The sequence below is a fragment of the Anastrepha ludens genome, chromosome 2 (genome assembly GCF_028408465.1).
Source record: "Anastrepha ludens isolate Willacy chromosome 2, idAnaLude1.1, whole genome shotgun sequence".
Taxonomy (NCBI): domain Eukaryota; kingdom Metazoa; phylum Arthropoda; class Insecta; order Diptera; family Tephritidae; genus Anastrepha; species Anastrepha ludens.
Window position 1 is genome coordinate 146,916,258 of NC_071498.1, and position 24,056 is coordinate 146,940,313.

The 24,056-nt window shown below is 34.7% G+C and overlaps 1 protein-coding gene across 9 annotated transcripts in view; it reads left to right on the plus strand.

Annotated features, from left to right (window-relative positions):
- The window catches only part of LOC128855533 (uncharacterized), a 56,396-nt gene extending 37,580 nt beyond the window's left edge, over positions 1 to 18,816 (plus strand). For 3 of the 9 annotated variants that reach the window (XR_008453743.1, XR_008453746.1, XR_008453745.1), the window contains exons 6-8: positions 1,118 to 1,314; positions 10,685 to 11,090; positions 16,387 to 16,473. Coding sequence is in view for 3 of the 9 variants with exons in the window: in XM_054090506.1 (XP_053946481.1) it covers positions 1,118 to 1,314; positions 16,387 to 16,637 (448 nt within the window). In the remaining 6 variants the exon portion in view is untranslated. Of the gene's footprint in view, positions 1 to 1,117; positions 1,315 to 10,684; positions 11,091 to 16,386 lie in introns of all 9 variants that reach the window. The other 6 variants (XR_008453747.1, XR_008453748.1, XR_008453744.1 and 3 more) reach the window with 6 other exon arrangements.
- Positions 18,817 to 24,056: the final 5,240 nt, after the last annotated feature.

Sequence of the window (24,056 nt, forward strand, 5' to 3'; positions counted from 1 at the left end):
AAATCGGTGTAGTTGTTGAAGCGGAATCATGCCCCGCGCCCAAAAACAGGTGTTTCGAGAAAAACGCGTTTAAAGGCTCCGAGCGCGCGCTTTTACCGGTTTTTCGGCCGACGCGCTCTCTAGTCTATACGCTATAACTTTTACTATTGTAGTTAGATAGAGAAATATCGTTTTGCCTACACACTTTTAAGACCCTTATATTTTCATCATAGCATTACAAAAAAAAAATTTTTTTTGGTCGATTTAGACTGGAACCTCCCCTTAAACAAACAACCTGGCTAACCTTACCTAAGCTGCCTTTGTGTATAGTCGGATACAGCACAAAATATTGGCATAGTTTTAGAGTCAGTCAGCTTGCACAAACAAAAGTGTTCGGAATTATTTCTCAATTTTTGAAATAATTGATTTTTCGTTTTAAAAATTATATATTTTTCAATTTCAAGGTAGAACTTTTTGATTGCAAAGAAAAATCAAAAAAAAAAACAAAAAAAAAAACAAAGTGAAAAAAGATTAAATCAAGGGCAAGTCAAATAAGCATCTAAAAAAACTAAATTTCTTATACTTATTTCGGTTTTTGAATGCACTTTTGATTTATCTTTGAAATAATTGGACCTATAATTATTCACTTACGACCTATTTTCCTATACTTCAATTCAAGCTCTAATCAGAGCATTTTTAAAATCTAATTTCGTCTACGCCCATATAAACTAGTTGTTTAAGGTCCTACAATAACAATTTTAAAGTAAATATGTAGGTATTGTGCGAATTGCATAAATAGTTTGTGAACACAAATCATCGCAAATTTTTATTTGGACACAAAGCTAACAAAGCGAACGATTTATTCATTATTATATAAACGCAATTGCTTTGAATTTATTTCTATTAAAAATGTGTGTATGTAAATTGTGTTAATAAACCACACTCATAATATTATTTGCTTGAATTTCGTTGATCGAGCTCCTTTTTGTTTCTATTTCTTTTGTTCGTTCTCTTTTTTATATTTGTATTATTACGCCGCTCCATTTCAACACCCCCACGTTCCGTTGTCATCGTTACCAACACTTGTTGTTGTTGTTATTAATTACACAAAATACGCCAATAACTAAAATTTACTCAGGGCACGTTGGCGTGAAAACCGGACTATTTTCAACACACCAAATCCACGTCTCATGAATGTATCGCTTTTGCGTGATAGCAAACTCTTGCACGGCCAGGAGCGACGCGGCTCGCGAATGTCGGTGCGAGCACCGTCGCGCCAGCCGAGCATGGCTTCGCTACGTCCGCATTCGCCGAATCCGTCGTTAGGTAAGACAGGTTTGTATCCAAAATAAAAGTGAAACATACCAATAACAATAAAATCGAAATCTAAATCAAAATGGTTACTTTAAATCAATATTTAATTAAACGTCTTTCCCTAATATCTTTTTTTTTTTTTTTGTTTGTTTTTGTAATGAACGACAATTAAAACTCTTAAAAATTTAAACTACGTGCATATGTATATGTTTATGTATACTTTGTATGTATCTTCTTAAGAAAATGTTATAAATACAAGACCAATTTCCAGGATATTCACAAAGTCTTGTGCTGTGCTTGTGAGTCTGTTTGACGAGTATACTTGAAGGGGAACAATAAAAAAGCACTTTGAGTATAAAAACAAAACAGTGCATGATTTTTAAAAGTATCAATATTAACAAGGCGCATTCATTAAAGATGGGGGCACTAGCCCAACAACACTGTTTTGTACGTTTCCTTATCAAAGCAAAGTATTGAGAAACTAGAAAACGAATAATGAATTCGCCTTGTTTCATTCTGAGCAGACAGTCACATGGACACGGCGAAAGAAAAAAAAGTAGACCCTACAGTTTACAAACAGAAAAACAATTGAGCGGTGTAAAGGTCAAAATAAAGATTTCCATCACTCAAAATATTTTTTTGTTTTAGTAAAAAAGTAATTCGAAAACAAAATGGGCTGATTGTCTTCAGTGATTACTTACAGCACTCATAAGAAGCCAATACTGTAAGTGTCTAAGTATTAAAGCGAGAGTAATGCTACTCGATAATGCTTAATTCATTAATTTTTGAGTTCTTTGCTTTCCAAATTGAAGGTCGTATAATCATTGAAAATAAACTCGTTTTAAAAGACAGTCATACTTCTATAACCCGAGTCACCATTATCCCATGAAACTGTTCGACTTATGGGGACTTCGAGTTATAGAATTTTATTATGTTGTGTTTGTTTTTTGTTTAACTGCAAACATAAGTAAGAGTTACAAGGTATTAAAATAATCAGAAATTAATGGCTGAACATCCAATTTCCTTCTGGAGTTTTCATTAAAAAAATATTCTAATTTGTTCAAAGCTCAATAGGGACCGTCAGTGGTAGTGTCATTCGTTTGCAAATATAAATAATTTCCTCCACTGGAGTCCTCATTATCAATTTCCTTTCCGCTCAAACCGAATCTACTGCTATGGTGGAAATATTGTGGTCGTCCGTGGGAAAACCTGCTATTAAAACTAATTAGCAAACCTTAAAAAATTAAAAACATTCGCTTTACAAATACATAAGTACTTCTCCGTATACACTAAAAAAAGAAACTAAACAAAGACATAATTCGGGATTTCCCCTAAATAATTCGACTTAAAGAAGCAGGTGCCAAAATTCTTTTTCCCGTTATAGAAAATTCTAGTTTTATTAGTTTGAGTTATGGAAGTTTGACTGTATAACATATAGAGGAATTGAAAATAATGGATCCGATACTTTTAAAAATAGCCGATTCTTAAACAAATTTATACCAAAGTACTCAATTTTCAAAAGTACTCGATATTTGCCATCACTAATCACACAATGAAAGCAGATGCAAATAGCTTCTTCAATGCCTAAAAACGGAAATATTGAGTACTTTGTGTTTATACTTCAACATGCCACTATTTACGTTTAATTAGAGGTGCCATAATATAACGCCATAAGCTACCGTTTGATGCCGCAGCTATAACGCCATAGCTGCACCATAACCATAGCCGTAAGTACAGCATGTGTCAGTTAGTCATGTCATAATCATAACAGCTGATGTTGAAGTAAAATGAATGACAACAATTTCATTTTGTAATAAAAACAGGGATAATTTTCAACTTCTTCTTCTTCTTAATTGGCGCTATAACCGCTTACGCGATTTTGGCCGAGTTTAACAAAGCGCGCCAGTCGTTTCTTTCTCGTGCTAACCGGCGCCAGTTGGACACACCAAGTGAAGCCAAGTCCTTCTCCACCTGATCTTTCCAACGCAGAGGAGGCCGCCCTCTTCCTCTGCTACCACCAGCTGGTACCGCATCGAATACTTTCAAAGCCGGAGCGTTTGTATCCATTCGGACGACATGACCCAGCCAACGTAGCCGCTGGATCTTTATTCGCTGCGCTATGTCTATGTCGTCGTAAAGCTCATACAGCTCATCGTTCCATCGTCTGCGATATTCGCCGTTGCCAACGTGCAAAGGTCCAAAAATCTTACGCAGAATCTTTCTCTCGAACACTCCAAGCGTCGCTTCATCGGATGTTGTCATCGTCCAAGCTTCTGCGCCATACGTTAGGACGGGCATGATGAGAGTCTTGTAGAGTGTTAGTTTTGTTCGTCGAGAGAGGACTTTACTGCTCAGTTGCCTACTTAGTCCAAAGTAGCACTTGTTGGCAAGAGAGATTCTACGTTGGATTTCAAGGCTGACATTGTTATCGGTGTTAATGCTGGTTCCTAAATAGACGAAGTCTTTTACAACCTCAAAATTATAACTGTCAACAGTGACGTGGGTGCCGATACGCGAGTGCGCCGACTGTTTGTTTGAAGACAGGAGGTACTTCGTTTTGTCCTCGTTCACCACCAGACCCATTCGCTTTGCCTCTTTATCCAGTTTGGAGAAGGCAGAACTAACAGCGCGGTTGTTAAGGCCGATGATGTCAATATCATCGGCATACGCCAGCAATTGTACGCTCTTATAAAAAATTGTGCCTGAGCGATTAAGTTCTGCGGCTCGCACGATGCTCTCCAACATCAGGTTAAAGAAGTCACACGACAGGGAGTCACCCTGTCTGAAACCTCGTTTGGTTTTCAACTAAGTCAATTAATTTTTCGTCGTTCGTTTCTAATATTCAAATTTTTATCGCAAATAAGCAAACAAGTGCCAAGTATTTCACAGCTGCTTACGGTTACGGGAAAAAACCAAAATTAAAAAAAAAATAGAAACATACGGCTACGGTTATTGCTATGGCGCTATGGTGCGGCTCCTATAAACGTTTACAGTAATGCCCATATGTTTGATCAGAACACCTGATTGCTATGGCTACGGTTATGGCTAAGATATGGCAGCAACAATTGCAGTTATAAACTTAACCGTATCTGAACCGTAACGGCATTTACTGTCATCTATTATTGGTGTTATAGCCATAAGCAGCTGATCTTTACATACCAGCTGATAATATCATTCATTTGTTCATTTCGAAGGTGCAGAAACTAAAGAAAAGATAACAACATGAGCAGTGACAAGCGAATTAGTAATTCATTCATTATTATTATTATATACCACAATGCAGAAAATCAAAAATCAGCTGTTTATGGTTACGGCGAAAAACGAAAACTCAATTGGTCTGCACGGTTACGGATATTACGGCATATCTGCTCAATCTACCCTTAGGAATTGTACAGATCCGCAAGTAAAAACACTCTCAGCTGGTTGTCAAAAAATGTCCAAAGCTGAGGCCAGCTGCTTCCAAAACGCGCTTTTATGTAAAATGGTTGCAAAAAATATAAAAAAACACCAGTCTAACGGTTAGACGCGATAGAAGTGAAACCTTCCGTAAAACAAACTGAGAGAGAATAAGACGAAAGCAGCATTAGGAGCAAGATAATTATAGGTTCATTATAATATTGCTATAAAGTTCATATTTTATTTTCTTCATTTTATTATTATTCATCCTCAATGTTTTCAATTTCAACAAATGATACGAGTGGCTTATGATAGCTAAAATATGACACAAATGCTTTGGTTCCGATGTTGTCAACATGTCTTTGAAATACCGCGTCAATGGTTGTTTTTGATCGTGTTGTCGATTCAGTGCGATTGTTACACATTTTTAAATTGAATGTTGTATTGAGAACGTCAATTAAAGGAACCGCTGTGTCCAATGCAAAATTTACTTTAAAATCGCCACTTAAAATCATTGGAACTTTATTGTAATCTTTTCTAAGTATCCGCGATACTTCTGGTGTATACTTTATTAAATTTTCGTGAATGAATTCCGTGATGCTATTTATTGATTTTTTTTTCTGTCGATATTCACGACACTTTTCTGCATTATTTTTCGGCATAATTGCGGTAAATATTTAAAAATGAAAATATTTACGAATATAAAAATACACACGCGGTTGCTATTATGAGCGTCCCCAGCAAAACCTGCGTGACCGAAACTCTAACACAATTACATTTTTTTGAATGTTACAAACACATATGCACGCAGGTTTTGCTGGGGCGTGACCGAAACTCTAACACAATTACACATATGCACTCGTATTTGTTTGAAAATCGACTTTTTTTTTGGTTCTCCGTCACCTTTGGAAAATGTGTAAACAGTAAGCAAACTTTATTCATATATTTTTCCTCATTTTTGCATTAGTAAAATTAAACAAACGCCGTAGCCGAATGGGTTGGTGCGTGACTACTATTCAGAATTCACAGAAAGAACGTCAGTTCGAATCTCGGTGAAAACACCAAAATTAAGGAAAACTATTTTTCTAATAGCGCTCACCCCTCAGCAGGCAATGGCAAAACACCGAGTGTATTTCTGCCATGAAAAAAAGCTCCTCATAAACATATCATAAAATAAAAAAATTAAATAACTGTATAAAAAAAATTTTTTTCTTGTGATTCGAACCAAGGATTTTGGATCGGAAGCTCACATTGCTAGCCGCTCGGCTATCGCGCCATGCTGTCGACGCTGGCCTAAAAGTTATTTAGTTCGTCGCTACGTGTATATGTAATATTCGTAGCCAAGAGTGTCGCTTTTTTCGTTTCACTTTTTCTCAAATCACTCCCAACGATTCTAAAGAAGTTTTCACTTCAAAAATGTTATACAAATTTAAATATTTCTGAATAAAAAAGCATTATTATAGCTAAGAAATATTTTAAAAATATTTGTTATTGTAAATTTTCCAAGTCAAAGATATGGTTTTTTTTGGTCGATATTCTATTGTTTTTTATGTTACCATAAAAATTGTAATTTGGCATAGGAAACCCGCCAGTGCGCTCAAGTGAAAACACCAAGCACTCACACCATCACACCTCTCGTGTCTGTCAAACTCACGCCTAGGGTACCTGTCAAAAAAATAGACAGAAAAAGAGTGTTTTTACTTGTATTTCTTTACAATACTCATAGGACGGCTCGATCAACAGATTTATGTGCCTATGGTTATGCCACCTCTAATACCAACCTCTACAAGTAAATTAGCATCTGACAAGACTTTGTGAATAAGCCTTTATTTTATATCTCATTATCATCATTGCGTTGCAAAACTTTTTTTTTATTAATATTCATTTGATTCATTGCTGATTTTGCTAATTTTTGGTAATCCTACTTTTAAGCTAATTTTAAATGGATATTTTTTGGTATTGTCGAAGTTAATTATTATCATTAAATACAGGGATTTGCTTACGAATTTTTAATTCTTAAGGTAAATTATATATCTGTATGTATCTTACATAGTCAGGAAGTTTTCAATAAGGACAGGAAACTATTGCAGAGTCAAAAAAAGTCGTGTAAAATTCATGCGGCATGTGGTAAATTTAGTGATAGGTTCCACAACTTCAAAAAATCGTGTAGAATAAAAAAAACCGTGCAAGAGAAGTAATAATGAAATCTATATTAAATGAGTTTTTATAAAACAAAAACAATGAATATTTATTACAAAAAAAAAAACATAAAATAAAAAATGCTGTACAGTGAAAATTCAATCCATAAATACAAAACATATAAAAATTCTAATTGAAATTAAGAAAAAATATCAATTTTGCAACTATTCATCGCTACTTGATAAAAAGCGAGCACGTTTATTACGGACTGGACTAAAAATGCTATTATCAATAGATATGTCAGATACTCTCTCAGATATGGCTAACAAAGGCTCTGAAAGCATACCACTAGGCCATGAATTCTTTCTAGGTGTCAATTCTGCATTGATTCAACTTTGGATTGACGACTTCATGACGTTGGTCTGAGTTGAACTCCTGCAGAGTAGTCAAGAGCTTTGTGAAACAACTAAAAAGGAAATTAGCGACCTTTCTGTTAAAACTTAGTAGGAAACACCTAAGAGTACTGGCGGGTATAATCACAGAGCACAGTGCCTGTGGTCAGCATATGGGAATCCTTGGCAACTCAATATGCCTATCCTGACTTGGGAATGAGGACACGGCAGAGCATTTTCTCTGTAGCTATCCGGCGTTCTTTAGAATCACACTTAAGCCTTTGGGCTGCGATGAACTGAGTATGGAAAAGGTTCATACTCTTCCTCCTCCGGATCTCTTAAAATTCATTAATGAATCTACAAGATTTATTGGCAGAAGGGTGACCTTAAAAGTAATTTTCCCGTTTTTCCATCCATATTGTAAGAGTATCTATCCTGTCTCTATCACCCAGATAGATAGATTGGATGTAGTACAATGGCGACTCTGAGCTTGGACTTGACCAACCCCCCCTCAAATCAAATCTAATATAATCTAAGTCAGATAGTATGTCCGGCCCATCTTTCGCATTTTTTTTTAATTATTAACGGCTTCTATTGGTTTTTTCGTTGCAATAAAATATTTTATTAGCTATTGTTTTTTGCTTTCCCAAGTTGTGTATACCAGGTGGTGCAAAATTAATCACCCTATCGGAAGATTTATAATTTGTGCAAATGCCGTCATACGTCAATCATATTTGACACTTGTGAACTGTGAAGAGCTGCAGTTTACATGCGGATGGAGCAATGAAGCGGATAAAGCTCAAAACAAAGATTTCCATCGGCCAAAATTTTATTTTTTTTATTTAGCAAAAAAATTATTCAAAAACGAAATGATAATTGTGATAATTTTGTGCCACTTTGTACAATGTAAAGTGCAAAATAAACAAAACTGGCGTCATAAAAATGATTTTGACAGCGCCTTTCTTTTTAATGAGTTAGTGCGTTGGAAGTTACATCCCTAGCAGACTTCCAGTGAAAGCTTGGTGACATTCGGTTGAGTGGAAGCGAAGTTATGGCGTCGGTACAAAAATTAGTTTCGAACAAAGAGCTAATATCAAATTTTGTTTTAAAATCGGTAAAACTTTTACCGAAACATTTGAATTGATGGAAAAAGTTTATGGCGATGATTGTCTATCTCGTGCCTGAGTTCATGAGTGGTTTACGCGTTTCAGAGATGGTTGTGAGGGCATAAATGACAATGAACATACGGCCCGCCCAAAACCAGTAATCACCGAAAACTCCATGGGAATTGTTCGTAAATTTATCAAAAATGAACTGAAATCATCTTTGCAATTCATGGAATCGGAGTTTAATATCTTCAAAATCGATTTATCGCATTTTAACTGATCATTTCGGCTTAAGAAAGGTCTGTGCTCGTTTCATTCTGCACAAGTTAGCTGAGGACCAAAAATTGCTCAGAATTCAAAATTCGTCAGACCTCATTAAAGAGGCGAGAAAAGACGAGAACTTGTAACTGGTGATGAAACGTGGTGTTTCTAACATGAACCTGAAACTAAACGTCAAAGTGCCGAATGGAATGCCGCAGACGAGCCCCCACCCAAAAAATCGCGTTTAGAGAAGTCGAAAGGGTCCACAAGGCTTTCGTGCCAACGGGCAAAACCGTCAATGGAATTTTCTATCTTGGACTTTTGAAGCGTTTGTTGCATCGCATTCGTCGAATTCGCCCTGAATACTACGAAGGGGGAAGATGGCACTTATTGCATCGATCCACTCTTGTCACTAATTTTTTTACTGGAAATCGCATTTTAACCATCAATCACTCACTAAATTCGCCTGATATGGCTCTCTGTGACTTCTACCTATTCGGAAAATTGCATTTGGGCATGAAAGTAGACCGTTTTGCATCCGTAGAGGCCATCCAAAAGGCTTGTACTGACATCTTGAAGAACATTCCGGTCAATGACCTGAAACACTCTTTCGAAAAGCTTTTAGAACGCGCAAAACAGTGTATCGCGGCCAGAGGGGATTATTTTGAATAAATAAACTCGAAGTTCTCAGAACAAAGCTCCTGTCGTTTCTAGTTTAGCTCAGTCTTGTTTATTTTGGACTTCACCTTATATATTAACAAGCTCCCTGCCCTCATATAATAAAATCACCGAAGAGCTCTACGTTCAATTATTTTTCTCAATAAAACGTTATCAATAAAACGGTCCGCGGATGACATATGGCAAAAATACATTTTTTGGTTTTTTGGTAGGACTGTTATAAGCTTACATGGCAAATTTCACACACATAGTTTGTTTTCTGTGCTTCAGACGCCTTAAAAATGTTGCAGACAACCTATGGGGACTCTGCTCTATTGCGTGCGCGTGTTTTCCAGTGGTACAAATCGTTCAAAGAGGGCCGTACATCGGTTGAAAACTTGCCTCAAGAACGTCGTCCAGCAACATCAGTAAACGACGAAAACATCGGAAAAGTAAAGGAAATTGTGCTTGAAAATCGCACAAATCGCAAAATCGGTTAACGCTGAATATTATTTAGACGTTTTAAAGCGTTTGCGCGAGAACATTCGTCTTAAAAGGAAGGAATTGTGGGACAACAAGTCATGGTTCTTGCATCACGATAATGCACCAGCTCACACATCACGTCTTGTTCGCGATTATTTGAACAAAAATAATGTTAATATCGTTCCGCAAGCACCGTATTCGCCTGATATGGCTCCATGTGACTTTTTCCTGTTTCCCAAGCTCAAGTTGCCGCTCCGTGGAAAACATTTTGAGGCAATTGAAGTCATAAAAGAGAATTCGAAGAACACACTCGAGCTTGACTTGTTTAAAATAGCACAGAAAACAAATTATGTGACATATCACACTGAAATTTGCCATGTAAGCTTATAACAGTCCTACCAAAAAACAAAAAATTTATTTTTGCCATATGTCATCCGCGGACCGTTTTATTGATAACGTCTCGTTCATATTTGAGCAGAAGGTATTAGAACTAATAGGAGCAGGCTTTTGAATGATTTTAGAAAAAAAACAGTACAAAAACAACAGCAACAACAAATTTGTTCATATGCGATAGTGTATAAGTCATCCAGTAGCCGTTTTCTGCTAATCTCGGCGGGAATAGTGCAAAATCTTCTTCAGTGAATTTTTCAAATATGAGTGTTTCTCATTCGCATTTTTTTGTATTTGAAATAGTACTTTATGCGATATTCATACAAAAATGTTTACCAATAAAAAACTTATATTTAATTTGAGTGACAATAATTTAAAAAATTTGCTTCATTTAAAACCAATGCATACTGCAATGATAGACCAACAATTATTGTTTTTTCATTTCATTTTTCATTTACTAACGAATATTATCACCTCATTAACTGTTGAATGACTTCTACTCGCACCATCAACGGCAATTGTTTTGATGGATCCTATTGGCTAATTCAATTAAAACATATCACACAGCAGGGCGTATGACGCGCTCAAAGAGCAATACCAGATCGAGTGATTCCCGCGTTAGTGACGTCTCGAATTGTTCGCGTCTGCTCGACCACTCCAACACCAACACCACCACGCACGCACCACACACATTTGCGCCGTACACGACGACAACACACATCACGAATCTGCAAACATCACCACATTCACTACCGCCACTAACCACCGCAACTGCCATCGACAATGCGAATTCGGATACCGACATGGAAGCGGCTATGTGCTTGACAACACCGCCAGCGGTTGCCATTAAGGCGAATAAATTCTGAAAGATTCGTTCCAAACTGCCTTCTCAATGATCGCAATAGGCGCATCATTCCATCGCTGTTCGCGGTATCCCAAATGCGAGTAATTGACATATCGAATAATGTGCATGGTGCGTGAAATTTGCGTTCTTTTCGTATAGATAGATCTAAATATATAGAAATGCTCTATTTCCTCCAAAAACACACCAAGCTACTAACAGCCTACATACATATGTATGTGCATACCTTGCTATGTGGGTATGTATGTAGGCGCATAACAACAACACCACCACGTAGTTGTAATCGTAGAATTCTTTTAGTTAAATACTACTCGTACACTTATAATATTTCATATTTATGTACATATACTTAGTATATATGTACCATTGTAAGCAAGTAGTAGTAGCTGTTCCATGCCCAATTTACTCGAAATAACACATCTGCAATCCCATACAAAAACACGAAACCACAAAATAGTATTTATGGTAAATTTACCTACACCTACTGATTTATGTACGAGGATATTTAAATATGCTTGGGAAAAATTAAAACAAAAACGCATTTTGCAATGTCGAATATTAAAAGCAAAAAGGTTCCTTCATTAGGCAGGCCTGCGCTGCTGGAGCTAATGAAAATCGCAACCAATTACAGCAGCATTCACGAAAATTTTTTTATAAAATTTTCAGCCTGAACTTTAAATCCTCTGCCGATTAATAGATGATGATTAGAGATATTCTCTTTTATGTATTGTAATTCATAACTATACAAGGATCTAAAATTTTAATAGAGGATTCATTAGCTTGACGTGTAATAAGCCGATGGAGGCACCTACAGTTTCATGTCGTCTTGGAAGTTTGCCAATACTTGGAGGCTACCGTTATTAAGAAGAACTATTTCTATCAGTCGATATTTCTAGTACATACAGTGAAGGACTTAAGTCTACATACACAAGCTATTTCCCAGAAGGTATACAATAATTAAAAAAAAAAAACTGTTGACGTAGTTTTTTTCGGAATTCATGTTTATTCATAAATCTAAGTTAGGTTAGCTTATGGTGGTAATCGGTCCGTATGACCAGCTCACTTAGACATTACAGGTCCGTTGTTTTACGACTGTACGACCCGGAAACCTTCTTTATTTATTTTCATGAAACCAGTTTGAAGCTCTTATAAAGCGCAAGATTGGTCTAATCCCCGCGCCAGATAGCTCTGTAAGAGAATTGAAAAAGACAAACCGCTCTGATTTTACCTAAGTCTGGACAATTGCAAAGGAAGTGCTCAACTGTTTCTTCCTCTTCCTCATACCTACAACTTCTACAATATTCATGGAAAAATACTCCTAGTCTTGAGGACTACCTGCCAAATAGCCAGTGAGCGGTGACACAAGCCACGAGATATCTTCTCTTGAGAGGCTAAGCAATTCCTTTGTCCTTTTCTCGTCCATTTGCGGCCATAGTAGCCTAGCCGTTACGCATGTATCTTCATCTTTCTGTGACCTATTGGCCTCTTGGGTAATGTTGTTATTTATTATTAGTTTACTCGTATCCAAAGGTATTCCAATGGTACTGGCTAGCTCATCAGTTCTACAGTTTCCCTCAATATCTCTGTGTCCCGGAACCCAAATAAAGCTGACCTTGAATACGGCACTAATATCATTTAGGGCTGCCCGGCATTCATGTGCAACCTTCGATCTTAATATAGCCGCATTAATTGATTTGATGGCCGCCTGGCTATCCAAGAATATATTTATAGTCGTTTTTGTTAAGGCATGCGTATTTAGGTATGTACTCACTTCTTTTATGGCCTCTGCCTGATAAACGCTGCAGTAGTCTGGTAGTCGAACGGATAGTTCCAGTCCTAATTCTTTCGAAAATACTCCATAGCCAACTTTATCGTCTAGCTTAGAACCATCTGTATACAAATTGAATTCCCCTCTTCTCCATGGCCTTGGTGTCTGCCACTGCCTTTTTTACGGTATACTTGTCTTGAAGAGCTTGTCGAAGGTAAGTTTAGGAATAGAATAGTCTATTTCTTGTTTGTGACTGTTCAGAGCGTGCAAAATACAGGCGTGACCAAACCACCGTTCTTTCCATAGCGCCATACTTTTGAGTCTAAACGCCGAGGCCACGTTTTTCCCTAGGAGATTTATTGTAGACAAACTGATTAGCACTTCATAAATTTACAATACAAAAATTGAAGTATTTTCACTTCACAGCAAAAAAATTAACAAAGCAACAAAAAAGCGGTGGGGGAAAAATGTTCAGTTCAATTAGCTTAAAAAAAGTTTTATTTCTTTCAAAACTAGCTTTTTTGAATACTTTTAGTATTTAGTAGATCCACTACCGTTACCAATCACTGCTTGAAGACGTCGTGGCATTAATTCAACTAGTTGGGTAAGCTTTTCCTGCGTTATTTGGTTCCATGCCTCTATCAACTCTTTGCTTCAGTTACTATACTTCGTCGAATTTTTTTCTCTAAAAGCTCCCAAATATGCTCTATCGGATTTAAACTCAGACTCTGCGGCGGTGTATTTAGTTGTCTGGGTGAGTAATGTAAGAGCCATTCTTTGACAGTTAGTGCAGTATGCTTAGGGTTATCTTGTTAGAAAACTCAACCTTTCCCAATCTTGCATTCTACTGATGGCTTCAAATGTTATTTCAAAATGTTTTTGTATTTATATTGGTCCATAGCACCTTCAATAAGAGTTGACAGTAGGTAATCAATTTTTCATTTCCATATCTGCATTTCTTCTCTTTCATATTTTAGCCCGGGTATCAGTTACAAATATATTGAACTTCCATTTGTTAGTAAATAAAAGACCAAAGTTTAGACCAAATATATGGTGTCCTTCTTAAATATCCGTTATTATTAAGATACTTTCTCTTAATAGTCTTTGAATGAACACTTTTTCTGGATGTCTCGACGATATGTTTGACCAATTTCCGAGCATTATTTCTCAGATTTTGGTCGATTTCCTTTAAAATGTCATTTTTGAAAAACGGTACTTTACAGCTATTTTTACAAAGTAGGTGGATGTATACGGAGTTTTCTCATACCGCTTTTTTGTTGTTAATTTTTTTGTTATAAAACAAGTGAAACAATTTAATTTTTGTAAACTATATTAACAGTTTTTTTAATTATTGTATACCTAATTGTATACTTAAGTCCCTCACTGTATATAATTAGCGCCTACGCCCCTTATTCGGTGTCCGGCCGAGGAGCGACCGCTAATAGAAAAAACTTTTTTTTCATAATTTAGTGTTTAATGCCCGAACACTCGAACCCGGGCACTATCGGCACGTACCAACCCATTCGGCTATGGTGGCCGCGCTCCTCTAACTACATCATAATCAATGAGATCTCCAAATGGAGTTCCAAAACAATCAATCTCTCATGGGCGAAATGAACGTCGTCTTTGCTCACATTTGATAAGAAATCAATCGGCTGATAGCTTTAAAGAAGTATTTGTAGAGGTTTACTCACAACCCAAACAGGTTTTTCGCCCTTTCGTAAGAGTTAACGAAACATGGATTCGTCACAATGCACCAGACACAAACGAACAATGAAGGCAGTGGATTTTCCGTAGCAAGTTGAAACTCAAGAATACCAAGGTTAATGTACGCGACATTATTCACATCGATTACCTTGCAAGGGGTAAAACAATCACCGGCACATAGTATGCAGAGCTGTTGGATGACCTCGACATCGATTCCACCTAAAAGCCTTTTTAACCTAAAAACGAGGAAAAAAATTCGTTTTCACGTAAAACAGCAAACAAATTCGCAAAACTGCTTGAGCTTAGTATACTTCTAGAAATTACATCTAGGAAAGAGGCCTTGAATGAAGCTAACGTCGTTTTTTGGAAACCCAAAGATATTATATTATTATTGGTGGGCCAGCGTTGGATAAAGTGTGACGAGCTAAAAGAAGACTATATTAAAAATTGATTTCTTTTTTTTTCATCGAATGGGGGAGTTCTTTATTTAAGTTTTCAAGAACTTATTGACCGAATCTCGTACAGAGTAAAATTCGAAACGCCAAATTTGTAGCCTCATAAGCCTCGAACCTGCATTTTGGTTTCCCAGTATAACACAATCACAAACAAGCTTGGCTGAAAACACTTACACGCCGTCATGAAAAATTTTCGTTTATTTAGAAACACATTTTTGAATACCAAAAAACTTAAATACATGTAGACATACATATCGCGCATTTGTTGGAAGAATGTCATAGCTCAAAAAATTAGAAATACGAGAAAAACAGTTTCAAAGTTGTCCATTTTACGCCAACCGTTAGCAAGTGGCGAATAGATGAAGCGATTGGTATAAATAAACAAGTCTTAGTAGTGCTGGACAAGGGCTGCCAAAAATTGCTTTGTTTGTGAAAATAGTGAGTTCTAGCAGTTTTATGATTTAAAACCGTGCTCGCTAGCGGCGAATCTTGCTCGATAACTTTGTTGCTGCTTTCACTTTCAAGCAGAGAAGTGGCGAATCGAAGACGTCTTATGCCTTCCTAAGTAAAAGTAAAGGAATATTTTCATATAATGAGATACCATTAATACATACATACATACACATCACCATGAATTCTCACACAGCATTAAAGAAAAGCTGGTTGTCATTTCCACATACTTAGTTACCATTTTGGGTTATGTCGCTCTTCTAACAAACAAACGACGTATCATACAAATACAAATAGAACAATGAACCACAGCCATTGAAGGTTTTCAAGTATGTATTGAATGGTACTTATGTATGTATGTTCTTGCGTAAGTGCGCTAGTAATTGCATGAAATATACTAATAAAGAATGTATTATGAACCCTTTTATGTATACGACATACATACATACAAACATGTAATGTAGCTATTTATAAGTGTTCAACCCGACTACAATACCAATTAGTGATGTGTGATGAAAGGAGTTTTATTTCGATGCCAAAAGGGCTGGTAATCCTTTTATTGCGTTCATTCAAAGCTTATGAACTCTTGCATTGTTTTTTTGTTTTTATTGGAGTTGAGTTGCATTCACAACAGCATTTTTCTCTAATTTATTTAAAGCTTTAGATGTGCTTCGATGTATAAAGTTATACTCAAATTCAAGCAAAGCATGGAGAAATTCACCAATGACGTGGATAAGTGAAATTTGCCGATTTTGAGTATAATTTTAATAACAGATTAAACTGTAAATATTTTATGTAACGTACCAATAGATTATTTGACATATCTACATATGTATGTATTTGTCTTGTAAAATAACTAATCTCCAACATTTAATATTGTAAATTATAAATGTGTGAATGTTTGTATTATATGTATGTAGTAGAAAGTGTAACCACACAAATCGTATGCTAATTTCCTTATTTAATTAAAACTAACTTGTAACCATGCGATTTATTCAACCAAAATTCTTTATCTACATACGAGCAGGGTCACATTCGGGCAGCGCGAGCGCGAGCAACGCGTCAGCCACGTCTATACGTTCGACGCGTAGTAATTCGGTGGCACCAGGTCATGTAGCTAATAGCAGTCAATTGGAAAGGAAGGGCTCACAACATCACAATCAGCATCAACAACAACAACACCAACACCAACAACAGCAAATGCCGCTTATCACCAATATCACTGCTAATCCAGCAGCTGAAAGTGTTGCGGTCGAGATTATAGTGCCGGAAAAATGAATAATTGCAAACACAAAAATGTATGAATGCGAAAACGAAATAAAAAAAATATACACATACATGTGTAGGTACCTACATATGTAGGTATGTACGAAAAAGTAAAAGAAGACAAATCAAATTATGTAAGTCGAAGCTGCAAGAACATTTAATGTAAACAAGAAATGAGAATAATGTAAAAATGAAAAAAAAAAATAAATAAAACATAAAATCATATACAAATAACTATGCACAACAGAAGCTAAAGAAAAATAGTTAAAAAAAAATCTCATAAAAAAATAAAAGTGAAAAATTTAATATGTATTAAAGATAATTAATTATACTATATTTTAGCAGCAAATAACGGCATACTTCAAATAAATTAACGCAATAACACACAAAACAATGCTTGGTTAGAAACGAAAAAAACTTGCATAACAAATTCATCTTTTTATTTCTTCTTCTTCAAAAAAAAAACGCAAATTATTAGTACAGCTTTTATCACAAAAGAATAAGTCTAGTAATAGTGAACTATTTAGCAAATATTTGTATGGTAATATGTAAGAATCGTAAATATATAAACATATGTACGCACATACATATGTATATGCACAGGTAGTAGTAAAAAAGCACCGTAAAGAAAGAAAAAAAAACAATTAAAACTGCAATTTAAAAAAATTACATAAAAAACAAAAACAAAACGAAAGCAATTTTAGTGCGCAGTCAACTTAAATATAACGAAGTGTTTAGCTTTAATGTCGAACAGCAAAAACAAACACAAACAAATATTACATTTATAGCAAAACAAAAAAAAACGTATTTATATATTAAATCTAGTAGAAATTTCTGCGAATAAACAAAAATTCGTACAATCGCGTTAAAAATTATGAATCTTTCGCTGACATTCATCTTCCTATCCTAGTGATATTACAATGTAAGCAAACACAACAACACACGCGCACTCTTGCAGAGCTATCGTTCACGCCAAATTTTCTATAAATAAAAAAACTTAAAACTATACAAATTTTAAAACATATACTAATGCATATATGTACCTTAACAGCCGACGCGAAATGCAATACAAAAAAAAAAACACGCGGTAGTAATTGAACAAAAAAATAAATAAATCAATAAATAAAAAACAAAATACAATGCATAGTGATCGATAGATTATCAAATAGACGTAACAATATTAACAAAAACAAACCATAAAACTCTTAGTACACCCTCAAATTAAACAGCATAGACAAACAGTTTCAAATTAAAAATGTACTCGTAGCAAAAAATAGTCAACTCTTCGGAACAATATTTTACAAAACAAAGATAAAATACCAAAAAAAAGAAAGGAGAACAAAAACAAAAACAATTTACAAATATGCTATTTTTTCTTACACGTCTTTTCCGCAAACAGGTTTGATTTAAGATTATATAAATGTTACATATATGTATACCTATATATATAAAAAAAAATTTTAAAATAAAAACAAAAAAAAAAACGAAAAAAACTATGCAAGCGCCGATTGTGCACTTTCCAAAACTTTATTAATAAATAATCGCGTGCAACATACACACTTTTTCAACATTTAGGGACTACGTATAAGAAAATATTTAAAATTCCACTGATCTCTTTGAATCTTTGGTTTCAAATGGCATGCGTTTTTTTTTTAATGCAATAATTCAAATTAAATTCAATAATTCAACTAATTTAAAAAAACATGGACTCTTAAGAAATATTGTCATATTTTCAAGTAGTTTGCAATAGCATAAAAACAAAGCGTTTCGATTAAATTATGCAAATTGTGACTTGTGGTTGCTAGATCTGCTAACAGAAAAACATTTCACAATCATTCAAACACAAATCCTTTTATTTGAATAGCTTAAAAAATGATCATTATTTTAATATTGCCGCCATTTGTATTTATTACAAATTATTATAGAAATATTCATCGATTAGATATACTTTTGGAGGCATTCTTGTGAAATTTCTAAAATATTCTTTAACTTTCCAGTGAAAAATTGGGGAAGATTTTTTACTTGAACGTTAAAGTGGATTTTTCCAATTCGAGTAATTCCAATCATGTCTCAAACACCTTTTCTAACTAAATTCTTGCTCAATTTAATGTAATTTATATAAAAATTTAAAATCCTAACCTCCAAATTGCAACATTTCAAAAACAAAAAAAAAAACCGCTTAATGCTTTTACCTCACTTAAATTTATAGTTTTTTTAATTTCAAAACATCACAACTGCGTAACTTACATATACTTATGTGAGTATAAATATATATACATACATACAAACATGTGCATGTAGCCATACATGTCAGCATGCATATTTACGATGCCTTTACATATAATCACTTATCGAACTCGAATACGTCTCTTAAATGTTAAGATATGCAACTTTTTTTTCTATAAATATTATCAATAACACAAAAAAAAAACTAAAAAAACACTAAAAAAAATTGTAAATACGCAACGAAATCTCAATGAAAATTTCATTCTCGCGATTAGTATGCGTAAAGCGTGAATAAAAACAATTCTGGTTTTGAAATTTGGGGAAGAATTTCAAAATTGCTTTGTTTTTAGTAGAAACGCACAAAACACTACAATGATGTACAAGACATTACTGTATAAAATGAAAAAAAAATTAAATAAAATAATATAAAAAAACAAACAAAAAAAAAAATTATTATATAAAAAAACTATAAAAACACTAATATTTGCGATTGCCTAGACGTTTTTAAAGTAGTTCAAAAATCGATAGCTTTTAACGCAAATATCGAACGAAAAGTTTGTTCTGTTATAACATAAAACATGATCTCTTTATCTAAGCAGACAAAACTTATACACCTAGAAAAAAGCGTTTACAGAAAAGTGATAAAAAAAGAAACAACACATACATACATTACCTATACACACACATATATATTAATTTCGTACACTTAACAGATATTACTCGTGACAAAATGCTTTATTTACTTTAAGCATGTACCTAACGGTGTACATATGTACACTAATGTACGATGTACATTACTAATTACTACATACATACATATATTCATATATAGTAATTAACTATATACAACATATTTGACATTATTGTAAGCACACTCTACACTTTGTATAACAAAAAACAAAAAAAAAACTTTAAAAAAAACACCAAAAGGAAAAATGAAAAAATTAAAATCTATCCATTTTTAATCTTTATACGAAAGCGTCTAGAAACTAATGATTGATACAAAAAAAGTTTTCCAATATTAACAATGCAAAAAGAACAAATCAGTAGCTAACATTAGTATCGTTTACAAAGAATTTATTTATGATCCTTACACCAGCATACATACAAATTTATGTACGCAACATATATAAGTTCCCTCCACTCTTGTGGCGCCTTGCAGAAAGTGAACGAACATATTTTCATAACTACTTACACACACACACCCATATATATACATATGTTATATATGTACATACTTGCATACATGTGTACATGTACATATGTTCACACACAAAGTGCTACACGCATACATAATCAAATTATAGATAGCATAAATATGTATGTCTCATACATCGCATACTTAACGCCTAATACAAACATACTTAAAGTATGTTAACACGCGTACGATACAATACAAATGTATGTGTGTACATTTACTTACTTGAATTAAAAACAAAATGCAGCTATGCAAAAATATTAATACTTATTTATGACAACCGATACCGCATCACAATCTCTAACAATGTATTACAATCAATTTAATTTTAAAATACTTAAACACTTTATTGTTGTTCTGTTGAACATAAACTTACACGAAAACAAAAAAATATAAACTTACATGCTTATAAATGTATTTCTAGTACATACTATATCACATAACTACAAACATACACACATTATAAATAATTATGTAATACATATATATTAATATAAAAAAATATAACACATTGAAATAATTTCTACAACTGCACAATTTCTCTGATTTTCATTTGTTTATGAACTCATGCAAAGTTGGAAAATAAATCGTCTAAGCACGAGAATGCAAACCACTGCAATAATTTGTGTTTTTTTTTTTTTAATTAGTTTCTCAAATACATTTACATTTATTGAATTGATTTTTCATTTAAAATTCCTATATACAGACACTTCGTATGCTCTACAGCCCCACTACATACATACATATTCTCATTATGAGCAATTTCCCTTGTGATACATATTTGTATTTGCGTGAGAACAACAAATTGGAAATCGGTCACTTTCTGAAAAAGCATATAATAGCATCAACAGAAGAAAAAAGCAAGAAACACACAAAATAAATAGTTGGAACCTTAAACACTTTATATTTAAGCAATTTTATTAAAATATATTGCCATTACTGAGGAAAAGAATATTGTGTTTACCTTAGCGCGGATGGAAATGTAAGTAAAATTTAGTAATAAGTATACAAGGTGAAGTCCAAAGTAAACAAGACTGAGCTAAACTAGAAACGGCAGGAGTTTTGTTCTGATAACTTCGAGTTTATACACTGTTTTGCACGATCTAAAAGCTTTTCGAAAGAGTGTTTCAGGTCATTGACCGGAACCCGGAATGTCCTTCAGTATGTCGGTTCAAGCCTTTTGGATGTCCTCTATGGGCGCAAAACGTTTTCCTTTCATGGCCAAATGCAATTTTCCGAATAGGTAGAAGTCACAGGGAGCCATATCAGACGAATTCAGTGAGAGATTGATGGTTAAAATGCGATTTCTAGTAAAAAAATCAGTCACAAGAGTGGATCGATGAGATGGTGCTTTATCATGCAATAAGCGCCATCTTCCTCCTTCGCGGTATTCAGGGCGAATTCGACGAATGCAATGCAACAAACGCCTCAAAATGCCAAGATAGAGAATTGCATTGACGGTTTGGCCAATCGGCACGAACTCCTTGTGGACAATTCCCTTGGAATCGTAAAAACAAATGAGCATCGACTTGATTTTTGACTTCTCCAAACGCGATTTTTTGGGTGGTGGCTCATCTGGGACCTTCCATTCGGTACTTTGACGGTTCGTGTTGGAAACACCACGTTTCATCACAGGTTAGCATGTTGTAAAGGAAGTTCTCGCCTCTTTAATGGAGTCTTTCAAATGTTGAATTCTGAGCAATTTTTGGTCCTCAGCTAACTTGTGCGGAACAAAACGTGCACAGATCTTTCGTAAGCCCAAATGATCAGTTAAAATGCGATAAATCAGTGTTTTTGAGATATTCAACTCTGATTCCATGAATTTCAACGATTATTTCGGTTCATTTTTGATAAATTTACGAACCATTTCGATGGAGTTTTCGGTGATTACTGATTTTGAGCGGCCCGTATGTTCATTGTCATTTATGTCCTCACAACCATCTCTCAAACGTGTAAACCACACATGAACTATGAGACGAGATTGTGCCCATTTACACGAGGAGACATCTGGAAGGGAAACATTTTGTTCGGGGGTGAAGGACGGCCGCAGAAGAGAGCGGAATTTGTCTCCTGTACTGGCGACACGCTTTGCTCTTCTTATTCGTCTTTCCAATCTTAAAGCAATTTTTTACAGTTGCTTCATTTGTTTTCTTCTTTTGTGGGAGAAGGTTCTGAGTTATGTGTTGGTTTTCAAGCAAACGGAAGATAACAAAGATGACAAACATCCGAACACTGCTTGGGAAATGCACGATTATTTTTGCTAGTAAAGCAGGTATAATTTAAAATATATTATGGAGCATGTTTATGTTTAATTCTAATTTTCCCCGTATTTCTACATACTCAAGTTAATTTTAAGTTAATTATTTATGTATGAAGTATTTTTAATTTAATTTTTTTTATTCAAGTACAACAATTTATAAATATATTTAAATAAAAAAACAACAAATTATTTATTATTTAACCAGTTTGCATTTTTCATTCATATATTTAAAAAATTGTTGACGAACGTTTTCCGCTTTACATGTAAGCGCGTGCGAGAATACATCCGAACCAGACGATGCTAAAGCATTAAATGTCAAAATGTTGCCGAAAACAATTTTGCCCGTGTGGCCGCGAATGAGACATGAAAAGAGAATTTCTAGTGTCTCCCTTCCAGATGTCTCCGTGTGTAAATCGGGTGATAGACAATCATCGCCATAAACTTTTCAATTCAAATGTTTTGGTAAACGTTTTACCGATTTTAAAACAAAATTTGATATTAGCTCTTTGTTTGAAACTCATTTTTGTACCGATGACACAAACATTCTGACACTTTAGAGGCAATAACCTCGCTTCCACTGAACCGAATGCCACCAAGCTTTCACTGAAAACTAGGGATGCAAATTCCAACGCACTAACTCATTAAAAAGATGGCGCCATCAAAAACATTTTTATGACGCCAGTCTTGTTTATTTTGTATATATAGTGCATAATACATGGGCTGGACAGTCCCGGGCCTAACAAAAAATTTATCAACGTTATTTCCTACAAAAACAACGTAAATGTCCTAGCGCCGCGCTAACATTTCAATACCACTTTTGTAGAAAATTTTACCTTTTGCCTCAAAATAGGCCTCAGCTTTAGCAATAACCTCTTCATTCGAGCGAGATTTCTAACCGGCTATAATTTTTTTAGGTCTGGGAACAGTTAATAGTCGCTAGGAGCCAAAGTTACAACAACAACAGGAGGCAAATCGGTGGATGTGGGAGCAATTCGAAGTTCAATTCTTTTACTTTTGCCATCATCAACACGTTATTGTTTTTGGTCAACGGTGCGCAAACGCGGCACTTTCTTTGAACAGAGCTTTCTCATAGTCACATGCAAATGCAATATAAAGCCAAGAGCGACCACGTTTTAAATTAGCAAACATTGTTTTATTGTTGTTTCTGATGCAGCGAAATCTAACAACACTTTTCAAGTCATTGCTTCGCTTGAACGGTATTTTTTCCCATCAAGAAACAGCGTAAAGTTTGATGTATTTTGAATCAATTGTTTTGAAAATATTAAAACTAGCGTCACTTTTATACAATAACTTACGAACTAATGAATAGAATATCATGAAATTTTAACAACTGTCATCATTATTGTTAGCTCAACAACCCGGTCCGGGTCTGGGCTTGCTGTAACATTTGTTTCCAGTTCGATTTATCCCTCGCTTGAGTTCTCCAACAACGTATACTAAATAACTCAGAGTACCGATTTAAGCCATCCAACATCTGAGTTTTGACCTTCCTTTTACTCTATTTCTCTGCATGTATCAAGTAGGATTTTTATCGGTGGGTATGCTTCGTTTGCTCTTATATAGTATTGTCACCAGCCCATCGTAGACGGTTAAGTTTTATTGTTGTGTCATTAATGCTTGTATGTATTAAACAAATACTGTCTTACTTGGAAGTCTCTCTTTTTGCGAAACGTGTTTAACGATTTCTCTCATGCACCTTTTCTTTACTTTTCACTTCGATATTCAA